Source organism: Triplophysa rosa, linkage group LG19, assembly GCF_024868665.1.
Source record: "Triplophysa rosa linkage group LG19, Trosa_1v2, whole genome shotgun sequence".
Classification (NCBI taxonomy): Eukaryota; Metazoa; Chordata; class Actinopteri; order Cypriniformes; family Nemacheilidae; genus Triplophysa; species Triplophysa rosa.
In genome coordinates, this window is record NC_079908.1 from 5,427,623 (window position 1) to 5,446,035 (window position 18,413).

The 18,413-nt window shown below is 37.0% G+C and overlaps 1 protein-coding gene across 3 annotated transcripts in view; it reads left to right on the top strand.

Annotated features, from left to right (window-relative positions):
* ppp2r2bb (protein phosphatase 2, regulatory subunit B, beta b) overlaps positions 1 to 18,413 on the top strand; it is a 68,889-nt gene that overhangs the window by 33,856 nt on the left and 16,620 nt on the right. For 2 of the 3 annotated variants that reach the window (XM_057359704.1, XM_057359705.1), the window contains exon 2: positions 17,379 to 17,476. In XM_057359704.1, coding sequence (XP_057215687.1) covers positions 17,379 to 17,476 — 98 coding nt within the window. Of the gene's footprint in view, positions 1 to 15,080; positions 15,422 to 17,378; positions 17,477 to 18,413 lie in introns of those variants that run through there. The other variant, XM_057359706.1, reaches the window with a different exon arrangement.

Here is an 18,413-nt window from a genome sequence, read left to right on the forward strand (position 1 = left end):
ACTGCTCAGCTTGCTCTATTAAGATAAAAATCATAATCAAAATTATTTTGGCCAATATTATTTAACATAATTACTGACTTTTGAAACAAATAACTATATAATATATCAAATAATTAGACATAAATAACTTGTCTTTTTAAGTTAACTTCAACTGAAAAACAAATGTAAAAAAGCTGCACCGTTGTGGATGCCGGACATTAATAGGGATGTAACAACATTATCGATATCGTGTTGTCGCAATAGCAAAATTGTCTCAATATTATCGTGGTCACATGACTGTATGAAACGATAGGTCTTCTGGGCCTAACAGAGAATGTTCGAAAAAATAATAGATGTTACCTTTGGCAAGGTCCATCTGGTGCAATTATTTTATTTTATAAAAGAGATTTTTAGGTCATTTGACCCATCCTCTAAGCAGCAGTTATGATTAGAGGAAAAAGAAAAGAGGATGCGTATGGCACGTTTCATTTGCGTTTGACACGTTTCACATTGACACGTTTCACAAGTCATCATTTGCCATTTGAAATATTGCAATAAATATCGCAACGTGGGCTTTACACAGAGGTATTATCGTACAGTGAGATTTTGATGTTGTTACATCCCTAGACATTAATCATTTCACCTCAATTATTTTATTTTTGTAATCGTTGGAAACCCCAACCTTTACTAACAGCTCTAGCTCAACTTATAAATCATAATAAACTTATTGTTGTGAATTGGGGTAAGGTAAGGAGACCGTTTTTAACACAGGTTGTTTATGTGCTTGCTCAGTAACTGCAACCAAATTATTTTTAACCAAAATGTTACGGATTGCATATTTAACGCGTTAGCAAAATCCGAAAGAAGATAGACCCTCAAATGAGTATTGTTAGTTTTTCAACCTCAACATGAATGCATTGCCTGTCCCTTAAATCTGATTGGTTGATAGATCTAATTTCTTCCTTGTCCTACAAGGATGGCAGTCACGGTCACCACATACAGTAGAATCAAAGCCATTGTTTTATGTTGCTTTGACGAACATTTGATCAACAGTGACTGGCATCTGTGCTTTTGAAACGGGAATGATATAGTGACCCATTAAAGGGTAGTTATTGTAGCTAAGCCTGTATTCTCCTCTCAGCAGTCCCTCCAGTCTTTCCACCATTTCTTGATGGAGTGGTCCAGAAACCCAATTCGCTGTGTATTTGTGCGGAGGACGATGTCTCTGGACACCGGCTGTTTATTACCTCACAGCCACAGGCTAGCAACATGCCCTTCAGACCTTCTGACCCTACGTTAGTCTAACGGATGTGTCGTTCTGCTGTGAACGATGGACGGGGGGGTGGGGCAGGTCGTCTAGCAGGGGATCCTTTCGGCTCCATTGTACCCTCTTGCGTGGGCTCATTAAATTCAGATTGCTGATGCCTCATGTTTTGGCTCCTCTCACTCTTTGTCATATGCCCTGCGGCATTGTAGCACGAGCTATTGCATTTTTTCGTGTATTTTTACACTGCTGTAGCTGCGATTCTGGTGTTACCACACAATTCTCATTACATTTACCACATGCAAGAGTGGAAAACCTGTCTGTTCTTTTGCTCTCCTTATTACTCTTCCATCTGTACTGTGGTTCGCTTCTTTCATGCTGGGTGATAGACAAGTGAATGTGTCCCAGTGCTTATTGACCAGAAGCGGTCATATGAAAGATTTTTCCAGTGCTGTACTGAATTGGTAGATATCTATGTGGAGCAGTCAGCGCATTACCGACGACAGCACTCGCAAGAAAATTGCTTGGTAACCTGTATGAAAACATGTTAAATTACTGATGATGCGTCTTCATTGAACCTCAACGGACATCTTCTATAGACACATGATGCAATGGTGATGGGTATTAGAGGTCGATAAGATTGAATTTTACCCTCAGTATTGAATTAACAGCTGATGGAGTCAGTAGAGGTTGAAAATCGAGTGAAAATGTGCAATGATGCCAAGCAGCAAAATTGTAATTATATATAAATAAATATAAATATATACATGCAGATATTTTCTAAATATATACATGTACCTATATGTGTTTATAAATACAAAATAAATATACACAGTGCACAGACATATATTATGTAAACAAATTGCGATTAATCGTTGAATAGCCCTATAGCGGCCATCATGGTTTCAAAACCAAACAAAATCTTGTCTTAAAAAGTTGTTTTACGCTGTTGTTCAGGTAAAGTTGTTCTTCTATTTAAAGTCAACACATGCAGGGGTGGCGCAAATACAGTGTTGTTAACCTACCAACCCTGAACATTTAAATAATGCACAAGACTGGAATATCGCATGAAACATTTGCGGTTAAGGCACCGTTTCCGTCCAACGAGTCAGTAGTAACTTACTGATAATTTGGCAACAAATAACACTGAGGAAGATGGAAGTTGCAGCAGTAGGTGAAGCCATTTTGTTGTCACATGATCACAAATATTGTGATTCACATCAACAATTTTATTCTGTAAATGTGTTTCCATCGTGGTTTATGCGCATTTCTACCTAGCGAATAAAATATTATCCTACTTAGTTGTATTTATGCGCATTTTCAGAATTTATGCACATCTTTGTGTTTCCATCCAGCGTTTATTTATGCGATATTCCAAAATGCGCATTAAAATTGGTAGATGGAAACGCTATTGTTCCGTAAAATTCATTTTGCCTATTTGGTCGAACACGAAAATGCCTTTTTTGCTATTTTCGGCCAAGTAATTTCGGTTGCCGAACATTCGGTGCATCCCTAACATCTACTGCTGTTGGTTATTTTTCACTGTAATGATTTGTACTACCACACCTATAGGACAATACAGACACAGTCATGCTGTGATTATTTTCTTTCATTATTTCAGTTCTGTTCACTAATTTCTAATATCACAGTAATTCCTGAATTGGTCCAGCTTTGATGCATACACATTTATTGTCTAATTTTCATCAAACCCTATTCCTCTCCCATACTCTTTTGTAGATCATGAGGGGCTGATGGGGGGGGGCTTCGCCCCTTTTTTGGCATATTCCTTTGGGCGGGTGTTGGAATAGTGACATCAGGTACGCGGGAAGTAGAGGACTGTAGTCCGATTCCAGCCGTTATCTGTAGTCCTTGAAAAACGAATTCTGTTAAAGACAATATCTCGCTTGGCACTGAACTTTAAGCTTTATCATTTTGCAGGTATTATTTATGCTCTAACAGCAACATTACACACTAACTAAATGTTGAAAAATGGTATCGCGGGGAATGGGACCTTTAACAGTCTGACCTGCTGCTAATGTGACACGCTCATTGTGTCATTAAGAGAACATCATAGGTGTGATGAAGTCTTTATAATTTCATGATGTCTTCCCCAGCTGTTTTGCTCAGTTGGTGAAGTCAGTGTGCTGATCTTATTGAATTTCACATGCTGATATCCTCAGTGAAGGATCGCACAGACACATGAGACCATTAAATAAATATCAGGAGAACCCTAGCAGAATACATTTCTGCTGGTATATTCAACAACATTAAAATGAAAACTAAAATGGGAAAACAGCTTGGATATTGTGTGACATTTGTGAGACGTCAGATGGGCGTTACAACCTGTTACAACCCCAGCACTGGAAGTATAAAGTAAATCTGTCACAGTGATGTGTGTAAAACACCTGTGTTTCACCTGTGCGATACAAAACACTTTCCATTTACAAAGTCTAGGCACAATAAACGCATATTAGATGCAGCCGGTCGCAGATGTTGCCTGTAATAAAGACAAATAGTGCCGATGTGGGGGTGCCACCAAATGCTGATGTAGAAGCGCTTTATAAGCTTTTGCACGAGAGATAATAACCAGAGCCATTAATGCAGACCAGATGTCACATTCACACATGTGCTTAGTCGCACTCAAAACTACACACTATTTCAGAAACATACTACAAACTACAGCCATGCATATGAAGAAATGTTGTCAAGTTAGCAGTATCGCTGCTTTTAGTTATTTACCCCCACATTGTCTTTAACCCGTATCATTTGTGTTTTTGGCTTGGTTCTGCATCTGCATCTTCAGTGCTGCTGTGCACAGTCATAAATCTGAATTGATTTATTTTCCCTGTGCTTTGATAGCTATGGACCTTTTTATGTATCCTTGTAGACTGGGTCTTTCTCCACCACTGCAGTGGAAGTCTAGTGCTGCTTAGCAAAACGCCTCTTTATATTTACTGCAATCCCCTGGTCAGCATCAAGCCTCCCCAACAAGAGCTTCAGGTTCACCATTATTTAACAATGGATGGCCAACTGCAGTCTATACGGTTAATGAGAAATACAGGGGACCAGGACAAATGGCTTGTCTGTATATGTGTTTTAAAGCGATTATAGTAAAATGAAGATGAAATTGAGCATAGAAGACCTGAATGGGTGGACGACTGCATCATTTTCAGCATATAACAGTAAATTACGTTGCAGACTTAAGGTGTGTTCACACCAAAAGCGAATTGAACAATTTGCACAAGTAAATTACGTACAAAATCAATCCAAAGACGCAACCAGACGTGAATTTGGTATATGCACACGGAGCGATGACGTATGACCGCTAAAATTTCAGCCAGCTCTGTTACATCCGTCGCACATAGCGTCCATTGGAAACATTGGAGTTTTTCACTCGGTCGCTTAAAGATGCACGAACGATTACGGTCATCGAAATGATCTAAACACTGTTATGCATCAACAACCAAAAAGGAGAAGCGCTTTAGGCTATCGTTTCAAGCTACATTCACAAATATGAAAAAAAGCCAAGTAAATTTTTGCACTTACTTGAGGCATGATGGCAAAGGCGTATAGCAATGGTCAGTTGTCGGTTCACTGAAATTTGAGCGTTTTCTTACTAAACACATTGTTATCACTTGATGAAAAATTTCCTCAGCGCAATGAAAGTGGAAGTGGCTTAGCTGGCTGAGATTTTAGCGGAAGTATGTCATCGCTCCTTATGCATATACACTATTCGTGCCGGGCGTCGTGAATGATGCGAACTGGCCGACGCGATTGTTAAGAAAGCGAAATATTCGCTTTAAACGCGTCTTCCGCGTATGTTCAACTTGAGAAGCATATTCGCGTGAAGAGCTGATTGACTAATATGGCACGTCCGGATTCGCGAGGAATGCGATGCTTTGGTTTGGGGAAATCTGGGGAAGTTACAGGAAATCTGATTTCTATTCGTTCTTAACCTACATATAAGAGCTCCCTTAGGCTTTTGGCCTCTATCGGAGAGGTGCATTGTGGGTCTGCAGAAAATAAACTCAGGCGGTCCACTGCTCTATCAAGGATGGCATTTAATCTCTCTGGATCATTAGATTCAGAGCGGGGCGCGTTCGTTATTGACTGCTTCTCCGAAAACATGGCTGCCTAGCCAAACACCCCCTGGCTGCTCCATTCAATTTATTCATGAAGCGAAATATTTTAGATTCGGCCCCCGGGGGTATATTCATCACTCGCAAAGTAAATCTGCCCATATATTTGGCTCAACAGTACAGTAGAAGACAGTAAGGAGGGGAGGAGGATTATAGGGAGGCAGAATTGATTTACTCTATATATTTTGTAAAGATTAGGGCTGAAACGATTCCTTGAGTAACTCGAATACAAAAAATCATCGAGGCAATTTTTTGTTGCCTCGAAGCCTCGTTTAATCCATTTAACTACAGTACACACGGAGCGCTGCGTTTCCCCACGGACCGTTATTGCTGACGCACAGCCCGCTAAACTCGATTCATGTTACAGGGCTCTCAAGTCTCACGCATTCACCGCGAGACACACGCATTTTAGTCTGTTCACACGCTCACACATATTTCTCATGCTGATAAATAAGTGATAGCTTATTGAAATGGTGAACTGCTATTTTACTTAGTTTTAGTCTATTTTGCGAGTGAAACTTGTTTTCCGGCTGCATTGAGTCCATAAAACTAGATTCGGACTAACGTTAGTGGATGCCGAATCATGTTATTTACACATGTGATCTGGCTGTTCTGCGTGTCTGAGTGAATGAACTGCACTTTATGAGGACATGAACACATGAACTTCATCTCCAGTGTTGCTCTGAGAGTTTATTTCAGAACATTTTACTGAGTGAAGCTAACACACTAAAAAATAAGCGTCTTCCGACGACCTGCCAAAATAAAAGTCCGGTTAACTGTATTTTTATGTGGACAAATATATTACTATTTAATAGTAAAAAATAAACTAAAACTAATTTAGATAAACTAAATGCATCATGCATAAGCTGAAGTTAATTTTTTACCTTTGAAGTTATTCTTTCTATTTTTATTCATGTTTCTTATTTATACATTTGTATTAGGCCTATATTGCATTTTGAATGTAATATGGCAATGGAATGTACTAAATGGGTTTAGTTTTCACAGTTATTAATGTATGCAGTTTCAGCAATAAATATATTAATTTTTCTAAAAAGGAAACAAATTAGTTGTTCATTTTAAGAGACCTGTCTTATTTTCTCTTGTATATTTAGTATTGCTCTTTAATAAAGAAAAAGTACTTATTATCCGAATACCCGATTAATCGATGGAAAATCAGTAGAATACTTGATTACTAAAATAATCGATAGCTGCAGCCCTAGTAAAGATTTTTTTAGATTTTAGTGTGAAAATTTCGATACCGATTATTGGCCGATTTATGGGTGCATCTCTAATATTTACTGTATATAGTGATAGTTATTCTAGGGATGGGCATTTTTCAATAATTTCATATTTAAATATTTGAGCTCATATTCAAATTTTTGTTTATTTAAATGAAGTTAATACTGCCGTAATTTGTTTTTTTTTTGTCACAATTTCACATCAAGCTTATAATTATCATTAACAAAACCGGTAACAAAACCCAGATCTGACAAGAATATCTGGCTTTATTGTTTATAATGTTGATAATAAATAAAGTAAACCGGCTTGATAACTCCATGCTGACTGTTAAGATCCTAAAAAATACCTTGCAACAAAGACGGAGCCATTGTAGTGCTTGTTTCCATGTTTATTACGTGACCGTCACCTGAGGAAGATATTTACTAATCCAGCTGATCAGCACCGCATATAAATATTGTTTTCTTTGTCGTTCACGGTCAGCGTCTGTCTTGTTTAGCTTTGCATTGCATTTGCATCAATAAATAAGGTATTTTTTTCAACTAAGGTAACCAAGGAATCACAGCGTGTTTTAAAACAAACAAAAAAAGCATCCGTGCGAATTTATCTACAGGCTGTAACGTGAAGGCGAAGACCCTATTTGAACTTCTTAGAAGGAAAATTCAGGCTTTAAGGTATGGAAAAAGGTACCAGTCTTATGCTAAGACTAAATTCATTAACATTATAGTTGTAGTGAAATGTACATTTTCATGTTTCAAGTAATTAGCATTACTTAATATATTTTTAACGAATGAATATGCATTTACAAATAACAACCGCTCCGAACAAGTTATGGTAATAAATTAATTATTGTTAATCATTTAATATTACGTTGGTATTTTATACCTAATGTAAGTAATGTTAACGAATTCTGTGGCTCCCCAGTTTTGAAACATTTTAATATGATGATTTGAGCCGATAATAACACAGGATCCGGGCATCTGGTGTGTAAACTTAAAATATTTAAACTAGCTGAACAAAGATTTAAGAACACGTACAAATGATTTTTTATATTTGCTGTATATTATAAAATCATTACAAATGAAGTGAAGAAGCATTACATAAGACATGACAACTCTAAGGTCTTCTGTAGTGGTAACTTATCCCTGTGGTGACGCAGATTGTTTTTCTTATGAAAAATACGAATTTTCGAATAGCATTTTTTATTTTCTAATAGTTATTGCAGATCCAATATTCGAACATATTCGTGCACATCCCTAAGTTATTCTGCATCGTTTCGTATTTTATTTTTTATTTACTTACTATAATTAAATGTTTTCGAAAAAATAATTAGAGCTGTAATAATATTAGAAACATTTTTCTTATTTAATTTTGATATTCATTATATATCCATTTGTAGGTCGCTTTGGGTAAAAGCGGCTGCTAAATTACTAAATGTAATATTCGCATTGGTTCAAAAGAAAACTTTCATTAACAATGACATTTTTTGGTCATCTTAGATTTAATCTATTGAAAACAGAGTGCATTTGAGAGAGACCACATAAATATAATGGTAGCTGTTTATCTGAAAGGAAGGATATTGACTGATCAATGCTATCTGGCCTGACCAATTGAATTCAGGTTTGGATCAGACAGTTCAGAACAATACGTGCCTACAGTGATCTGTGACATGGCCGCGGGCTAGTGAGGGTCAGTTATTTATACACCAGAGAGAATTTAGGAAAGCAAGATTAGCACCGGCTGCCTAAACCACTCAGCAGGTCAGCTGAACAGCAAACAATGATAACCTCTGTAACGTCCTGATGTCCCTACATGCACAGTACACTACACACCATCTAACTGTGAAGGCAGTGAGGATAAATTGGTTAATAGTCTATTAGCATATATTTCTGGAGGTTTATATTGGGCAGGGTTTTTCTCAGGTACTTAAAAGCAGGCTCGCTGGATTATCCATTGACGCACGTACAGTACTACAGATACATCACAACACTAATCTCTTACACGTGAGTTTGTTTAGTAGTCATCCCTTTTTTTCTCACTTCTTGACAGTATTACCTGTATATCGGCTCATGCAATCAGCTTTTGATTGAATTCTAGCATGTTTTATATGGAATTTTTTAATAAAACAAAAATCTGATACCATGCAATTTTGATATGCAGGAATTCAATAGCAGATTTTATTCACAGAATTCGATGCATAGCAATTTGATATGTGGAATTCAATACATTGCCATTCGATACATTGAAATTCAATACGGGCATTTCCAGCATTATGCCGCGGTCAGACTAGACTTTGAGCATGCGAAATTTGTTCGGACGGTGCTGCGAAAATGGGTGGGCGCGATTCCTCCATCTTTTGCATTTCTGTACCGAGAGGTCACGCTGTGACGTTTTGATCTTCTATTGGTCTCAGTGACGCGATTTCGCATTTCAGAGTTCACCAAACTTTAACTTTGCTACGCAGCGAAATATCTTCGGACGGGTTTGCGTTTCCGGTCTGTCGCATTCGCATGCGTATGAATGGACGTCAATGGATCGTCAAGTCAAGTGTGACTGCGGATTTATGGAAGAGACATTTTGAGTCAACACTTGAAGTATAAACTCTCAGAGAAAGTATTTGTTACCAATATATTGGGTCGTCTTTTTATATTTTGCTAAACCCCTGTTGAGTCTAAACATCAGAAAAATATCAGTCTATGCATGAGTTTTGTGTTTCAAAAGAGTTTCAATAAACATGCGTTATGGATGTGACAAAAACGGACGGACGCATGTTTTTTGAGAGACCACATCACTTGTAGGATTTCTGTGTATTAAAATGTACAAACCAGAACCAATAATATCCAACAAATGGAGAAGGGAAGGTTCTTCATAGACCACATCATCTTTTTTCATTGATCTGACTATGGAAAACTATAACCATGAGTATGTATGCAATGCATTTTATATATATTTCTCCAAGCACATCTATTCTGAATTGCATTGAAAAGTATTGTGTTTGTTCTTTCTTTTTCTTTTCAATATCTTATGGATCTACCAAATCTCAGCTGGAGAAATGGCAACATGTAATCTGTCCCATATGTATTTTTTGAAAATGATGTTCTGACACATGCAGGTCGAAATGAATTCAGCCACCCAGCTTTTTATAACGAAACCTCTATATCTACTTTTGGTCACCCTCTGCACTTCAATTTCATCCTGGCCTTGAATCCAGCACTATCTGCATCCTCTCTATGCTAATGTTATAGTTTCATCTTCAGAGCTCAGCAGACAGAGAGATCCAATCTCGACACAATCAGGGAGTCAAAGATGACCGTAAATCCAATATCCTGCGTGTATGTTTAATCGTATGAAAGAACAGCGTCTGCTTATGGGTTAGAGGGGGAAACTTGTTTTCTCAGTGCAATCATCTGTATGTTATTACCAAAAAGGATTTCTTTTTGGGGACGGTCTGCTTTTACGCTATATGCTGACCTTTAACCTGGCTGTATTTATGGGCTTCATTGGCTTTTTGATTTAGTTTCTCGCTCTAGAGACACCAGACAATATAGAGTTAGTGGAAAATTGATAAATATATAGTTTTAAAAAAAAGCTAAATGCAATTTCTGTTCAACGTACGGGAAGAAAAACGTGATGGTTTCCAACAAAACCAAGCCTTAACATACTGGTAAGACATCTTGAGAATCTTGAATACAACTAAACCACATGACTCTTTGTTGCAAATATGATGTTTTCCTGATGATATTACTGCATACAACCAAGGTTATTTTAGTTTACTAAAAGTAAAACTTTGAAAATGTCTCTGTTCATTGAAATCAAATAAAATATTGACCTAAAAATGATGGGGAAAAACTTAACTAAAGGAAAATTGAAAATTAAAAATTGACTCAAAAATGAATTGAAATAAGTTTAAAGCACTAAAATTATAATAATAAACAAAAACTGAAATAAAACTAAAATAGAAATTAATTAACATTATATAGCAACATACTTAGTACATACGTACAAGCACCTGTCATTGTTACTGACTGGACATATGAACATTTGTCTGTAATTAGTATTTTATGTCTGACAACAAAAACATTAAATATGTAAACGACGTCGGCTTTATTGGGTATTAAAATACAGTAAGTTCAAAGAATGCGTACGTCGCGATGACTTCACAAACATGCTAATTAGCACGTAATATCACCTTGCACCATAGTGACAGGTAAAAATAGATTATGATTTGATAGCCTGTCCATCAAAATGACAGACAATGAAAAAGTCTAGCGCAACCTCTGCTCATGTCATGTCATACCACTCAATTAAAAAACACATTAAAGCTGAAATATGTAATTTGGATGGCAAAATATGTTCTTGTATCAGATATTCATACATTGAATTCACCAAAAAGTGTAAACACTGTGGTTCTGTTCCATTTTCTGAACATTAGTCTGTTAGTTTGAGTAACCTGGCCAGCCAAACACATTAACATTGGCGTAATTTGGGGCGAGGTTAACCTGCCACAGTCTATTTAGTTCTGCCAGTTTCAGAACGAACCAAAAATCTTTTTAAACCTTTCATACTAACTAACGTTGTTTTGCTGCGTTGTTTCTGCTTCTGCAAAGCATGTATCTGTCACTTTAGACCCCTGCGCCACGTGCACACACTCAAACTAGGCACACACAAACCAGTGTTGGTGAGTATACCTGCAATTATTCTTTCATATCTGACAGCAGAAACGCACAATATGTAAACGACAACTGCTTTGATGGCATGACGGGAGTAAATTATGAGAATTTTAATTTTGGGGTGAACTATTCTAGGGATGCACGCTAAATCGAAAATAAATCACACACGCTTTGGCGGCTGTCTGCGATTCATTTTTTTTGCGCAGTTTGTCATTGAAGTACAATTAAATGCTGCTGCTTCTGAAAGCCAGAGGGTGCTATCGCACAGAAACTCCAAATATAGGCCGCAGAAGAAGTATCATAACACACGTAGTTCCAGGAAATGTCTATGGGCATTTTTGTATAGCTGTTCTTCAAGCTTCCTCTGGTATTTTATTGATACTATAGTATATTTATAATAATGATGTTTGTCGGGTCTTGCTTTTTCAAATGCAGGTCATAAGCGACTCAAACTCGCAGTGCTTTCAGATCGGACAGGATTTACTACCGATCACAGAGCCGTGCTTCACAGACAAACTGCGCATGAAACTTACCACAGTGTAACAAATTGTTGTTTCGTCTGACCTTTTTATAGTTCTTGTACAATTCTGTGGTGCTAATTATTGTGGTAATATTTATTTTCATGTAGCATCAATGTTTTAGTGTATATTTAGCTCAAGTAAATTTTGAGCTTATATCATTAATTATGATATATCGGTATATTGCAAATAAACAAAAACTGTTTTCACATATAAAAAAAAAAATATTTTCCAATTGGGTGACTACGTCTGGAACTTGGTTCGTGAGGACAGTATTTGTGATATAAGACAAAAACCATCAAATATACACTTCTTAAGTTTTGGAGGACAAATTTTTAATAACTGTTTTGTTAAACTGTTGTTTTGAGCTCAGTGTTATGCCAGTACCTTGTAATCTCTGCATACGAATAATAATACCGAAATGTATAAATGTGTGAAAATGTTTTTGTTTTTGTAAGTATCATCGTGACTCGATGGTAAAAACATTAATGTGATTTTCGTATTCAGCATGTTAAACTTCATAATGAAAACTAATTTTTAACAAATTTTTACATTGTGTATTTGCATACTTTGCGATATCATAATTACTCTAGACAGGTCGATTCACGTGATATTTATTGTTAATCGTGAATTATATTGTACAGCTATAAACTAATCCTTTAACTCACTCACGCTAAATAAAAGGAATGTGAATGTTGGAGACAGGAGGTGAAAACAGTGTCTACTCCAGGGGTTTAATTAGGTCAGCATGTTTTGCGTCTCTGAGAGCTCATTCAGTATTCTGCTTCCGCAAGGAATCTCACTATGATGTCAATGTAATTATTCCATCCCCCCAAACCCCACCGCTTCTTGTTTCGCTCTACCCCATGATGCTTAGTGTGCTGTGGTATGGTTGTTTGATATTGTTTCAGCCATATGGGTGAGCATGTCTCAGCCCATGCGTCTATGTTATGTGAATACATCTGTCCAAGCGAGTCTCTAATCACGTGTTGTGTACAGAAAAGCTTTTTGTCATTTGATGTGATTTTCAAAGGCACATTGGAAAGCACAAAATGTCCTTTTGCGTGTACTTCATGTGTTTCTGTCTAACAGCGAGTGTGTCTCTAAGACTTGAGTGCTGCTGTAAACATCCATTGACAGTTTCAAAAGAAACGCCCATTAACTCTCATCACAATGACTCTGATTTTGTCACGAACAGCCAGTGTTTGCTTCAACAACATAAAGTCTCTTCTGTCATGCAAACAAGCTCTTCTGTTTTCAAAGTACTGACCAGACTTTACTCATTCTCGATGACGCTGGCAGCTTAGCTACTTAAGAACGTGGCTTTTTTCTCATTAATCCTTTTGAATTCAGCTGAGCTCGTAATACGAGCGGTTACATAAAATGTGTGTACAGTTAAAGAGACAGTAAAGAACATTGCTTGTTGAATAGATTTGAACAAGACCAATGGCCATAGTCATGTAAACATGGCTGCTTTTATTTGTAGAGCATATTGGATGTTTGGCCATGGTAATGCTCATTGGTATTCCCGTTTGTAGAAAATAATTAATTATTATCAAGTAGTTTTAAAAATAGTTTTGAGGCGAGATCTGGCCTAGTCTTGTATGGCACAGCATTGTTACGTGATGTTTAAAGAAAATGTCCATTCATTTTACTATTTGTGGCTAGTGTTTTGAATAAATGTTCCCCTGCACTTCAGACATTTTACCTAAACACATTTATTTTTCACTTTGCGACTTGAGTCTGGCTTATTTCGTTTTTTATTTTAATTTATTATGAAGGTATATTTTGTTCTAAAAAAAATCTGTAAATTAATGATTGATTGTTTTTTGGTGCATCAATATTGCGCTTCCCTTTGCGCCGTACCCTTGTTAACCACCTCGTCCCCACAACGCACACACACGTGCGTGGATCAGTCGACTATAGCCAAGACGTGACAATTCTGATTCGACTATATAAATCCTTTGTCAAGGACACCCCTAAATAATTGTCTTAAATAAACGTTTTGTTGAATTTTGTTGCATGTTCATTTTATTAAATAAACAATTTGTTGAATGGGTCCTGTAGTTCTGTCGCATTTACACAAACCGTATGGTACACTGACATCTAGTGGTTGAGCTTGGTATCGCAGTCTAAATTCAAAATATTGGAGAGACAAGTTTAGTCAAGTAACGGTTCTTCTCGGTTTCTTTTGCTTGTTATCAGAAATAATCTACAGGCACTCTATTGTTTGTGAATGTGTACCGGAAGTTAAGGGCAGTCCACAATCGCGCGCATGCGCAGTAACTTTTGTTTATGTTGTTGCTTTAAAACCGTCTATAAAGACCTGACATGATGAAGCGTTATGTTTTTATTACTTTAGAATGAGCTATTTCTATCTACATACACCGCGGGTCCCCTTACATGGAGTTCGTCATGTTGTTTCTACAGTAGCCCTAAAGGGACAAACTGCTCTGCAGAGCGCGTTTCAAACATGTTTTTTTTTCTTCGGCAAATAAGCGAAAACATGAAAAGCATCTTAGTCCTGCATCAGCCACCGTAGTGCTTCTAAAAGGAGGTGGGGGGGTGGAGTATGACAAAATCACAAAAACATGTCCAGGTTATAAAAAAAACCCATATCAAAGAAATAAATAGTATTTTGCATACATTAAACGAACCCAACTTTTTAGGACCATTACGATTCTTTTTCTTTTTGTGACCATCAAAACACATTTTCCTACTAAATTCTTAATAACATAAACACATTTATTTTTTACAGTTAACTGTTTTATGTGCGATGTGATGATTGATGATTGATGATTCTCATACTATTATATTATTATTCTTATACTACATATCAACTACATTTTAGTATATATTGTTACGGAATAAAATACATTTATATTTAAAATGTATATTACATTAACTAAAAATATAATTATTAATAAAAAATATTACAATTTTTTTTATTCAAAAGTTGAAAATCATAAAAGCTTTTACAATGTAAAAAATATATATGTTTATACATTATACAGTAAATGCTAATGATGCAAAAAAATATGTTTCGCCTTTTTTGCACTGATATGTGACCTGTGCGTTTCTCAACATGTTTTGTGCCCTAAATTCACTTCGCTGCCAGTTCACACCACAAGAACAAAGTCTACACAAGACTCGCACACATCTCTTGTTTTAATCCAAAGAAGGGTTGTCATGGAAACGCTGCACTTAAATTCTCAGCGCAGACGATATAAAAGCCCACGGTGGTCTACCAGGGTGAAAAACACCAAGCCTTTCTTTCCATGTCTCTCTCTCTCTCTCTCTCTCTCTCTCAGTGCTTCAAGTGGATAAGGCAAATATGTATAAATCATTTCTTTGTTTGGAACTTATGCAAATGACTGTTTGCAGACTGTATCAGGGGGCACTCGTCTCATTTTAGGATTGTGTTTGTGGAGCCGAAATGGCGATACAGTACCATAAAATAGAGTTACCTGCGCAATAGAGCGAGAGAGAGAGAGAGAGAGCTGCAGTTAGCCCAGCAGAAACAGACAACAGTAAGGATCTCATAGCAACATTACATCTGAATCCCACAGAAACAGATGCATCTCACTGAGGAAGACCAAGGCAGGTGTGTCAAAGGTAGGAATCGATGGAGACCTGCTACGCGGAGGGAGTAAAAACAGCGTTTGCTATTGAACTTTAAGATGTAGCGTCTTCTGCCATTCAAGCATGTCTGTGTGAGCGCATTGATTCGGCATCTGGGGACAATGTGCGTATGATCTAAAATTGTTGTTGTACGTTAGCTGGGTCAGAATGAATCTGCTGTTTATTATGGAACGTCAGCTGTGGGTACGCGATACCTACAAATATATGAAAACCTATAAAGCGTGGCTTGTAAAGTAAAGGAATGTAAATAAAAAAACTGTCAGTTCTGAATTTCTATTTAGCAAATAAAATCTTTGACACAAAGCATAGACACAACGCTGATGTGTTTTACTTACAAATGTCAACAAACCGTCAGAACGGAGATCGGCTGTTTGGGGTTTCTGTTGTAAGGTGGGTCGCATTAATGAACCGTCCCACCCTGGCCCACTTTTCTCCTGGCGGTGGGCAGCCGATTAGACACAGTATCATCTCACAATGGGACTCATCCCGCTATGAGGCTCTTTGTAGTGTCAAACGTCTGTGTACGTCTGAATGTGGGTCTTTAGAGAAGTATGACCTTATAGCACAGATTCACAAATTATATGTTGTATTTTTAATTGTTAATTCATTAGTTATTTAATAAAAGTATTTATTATTTAATTATTAAATCATTCAGTTTTTGATTGGACTGAACTCGACTAAATTTTGTGATCATTGACATTGGATGATAACTGTGCCCGAAGTCACTTTGTGTAAGCGTTTTCAAAGCAACAACATAAACAAACGTTACTGCACATAACAAGCCAAAGAAACCTAGAAGACTAAACTTGCCTCTCCAATATTTTGAATTTAGACTGCAATACCAAGCTCAACCGCTAGATGTCAATGTCCCATACGGTTTCTTTAGACACGACAAAACTACAGGACCCATTCAACAAATTGTTTATTTACTCAAATGAACATCCAACAAAATTCAACAAATCGTTTATTTAATACAATTATTATACAAAAAAATTATAATATACATTAATATTAACATAAATAAAATAAAATCCAAATAGTTCGATTATTAGACACTAGCCAGACAAAGCAGCATGGGTTTTGACCGTTATCTATGTCTTGTCCATTATTCAATTGATTTTGTGTATGTTTTGTTGTACCATTTTATTTGTAATAAAGAAACTCCAAGTCCTTTGCATTGATAAATTTGCCCATATATTTGGATCTACATGCAGTATAGTCTGAACGCCATCACTGTGAGGATCTTATCTGTGTTTGCAGACATGAGCGAGACTTCATTTCTTTGTGTGTCTGATCGCACCGCTCTTCAATAACATCTCACGTGAGCGTGCATAAAGGGTTCACTGGTGTCACTGGTCAATCTCGGATCAGTGCTCACGGCCATTCTCTGAAATATCTCTCGGCTTCTCGTGTCATGCATTCATCTCTGGGACACCATTAGATATTGACATGCTATCTGCTGCTTGTCCGATACTATCTCTCTTGTGTTTGCGCTACATTGGGTTTTAAAGGTCTCCGGTCTTCCTGGTTTCAAAGAGAATGCTTGGAATAATGTTGGTGGATGATATTTGATGGGATTTACATATCAATTGAGACCTGATGGGGTGGTGGCGAGATCAGGTGGGCTTCCTGGTGGTGGGGGTGTGTCTGAAGACTGCAGGTTTTCCTTGAAATTATTGGGAGTTTTTAGGTTCAGATTGGGTTTAATTCTCTGATTTCGGGGTTTATCTCTGATTGTCTCAATATCAAATATTTTACAAGGCACTGGTCCAGAAGCACCTGTTTCAATTGTTTAATACTACACAAATGTTAGAACGACATATAACCAACAGAATATTTAGGACTGAATTAAAATGCCTTGCAAAATGGTCTGTATTTTCGATGAAATGTGTGAAGGTTTAATATATCATCTTCTGTGTCTCCTTTACAGCTGACATCATATCAACAGTTGAGTTCAACTCTACAGGAGAGCTCCTGGCCACTGGAGACAAAGGTGGACGTGTGGTGGTCTTCCAGAGAGAGCAGGAGGTAATAATGTTGAGTAGACATTAGTTTACACAGAATCTAATGAGTTACGGAGTTACTCAACCCCATAATAATTATATATGTAAAAATGGCATTGGCTCTAAAATCTGATGGGTACTTTAACTTGTATGTTTTTGTTACTCAGCCAGTGTTTACAGGTCTAGTGGACCCACATAAAAATGTATGTAACTATTTATATAAAAAGCCATAAAGATTTATGTAAAAATATCTTCATGTTTACCTTATCCCAATTGCAAAGAACATAGACAGAGTTAATGGTTAATTTAAAAGAAATGTGCTATGCGCTTTTTTTGGTAAAAAATAAATAAAAACAAAATCTGAAAAAATAATAAAAACACGTTAATCTCGAATAAATATAAATATCTGAGGTTGAAAAAACAATGAAGAGCATAACTCTGTGGTCCCACAGACCTCAAAGTTAAAAATGGCAGAATATGTCCATAACAAAGAAAATCTTTTACTTGGAATTTATGGAACATGAGTGCTATTTATTCTGCATGTTTTCTACTGTTTTTGTTTGCTGGTCCTATATACCATCTTCTGCACGACTTTGTTTTTTGTCGTTGGTCCTATACGATCTTCTGTGGCGTCTGGAAAGTCAGATTTTTGTTTCAGGCAATGTTTTGTCTAGCAGCACAAACGTGTGAAACCCTGCTGTCAACCCCTCCTCCTATCACAGCGGCATCAGCTTTAAAGAGATTTCACAGTGTCTGTTAATCCTCACACCATGATTCATGACCCACTCTGTATCAGACCCCCTTTAACCCCCTCACTCCCACAGAGGGCAAATCCGTTTCCATTAATACCCCCGTCTTCTCTCTGCCTGAACTCTGCTTATTGATTTAGATGCCTCCCGAGGTGAGATTTGACCCTGAAGGTTTGCATGCTTTGATTGCTATTGAGATATTCCTCTTACCCC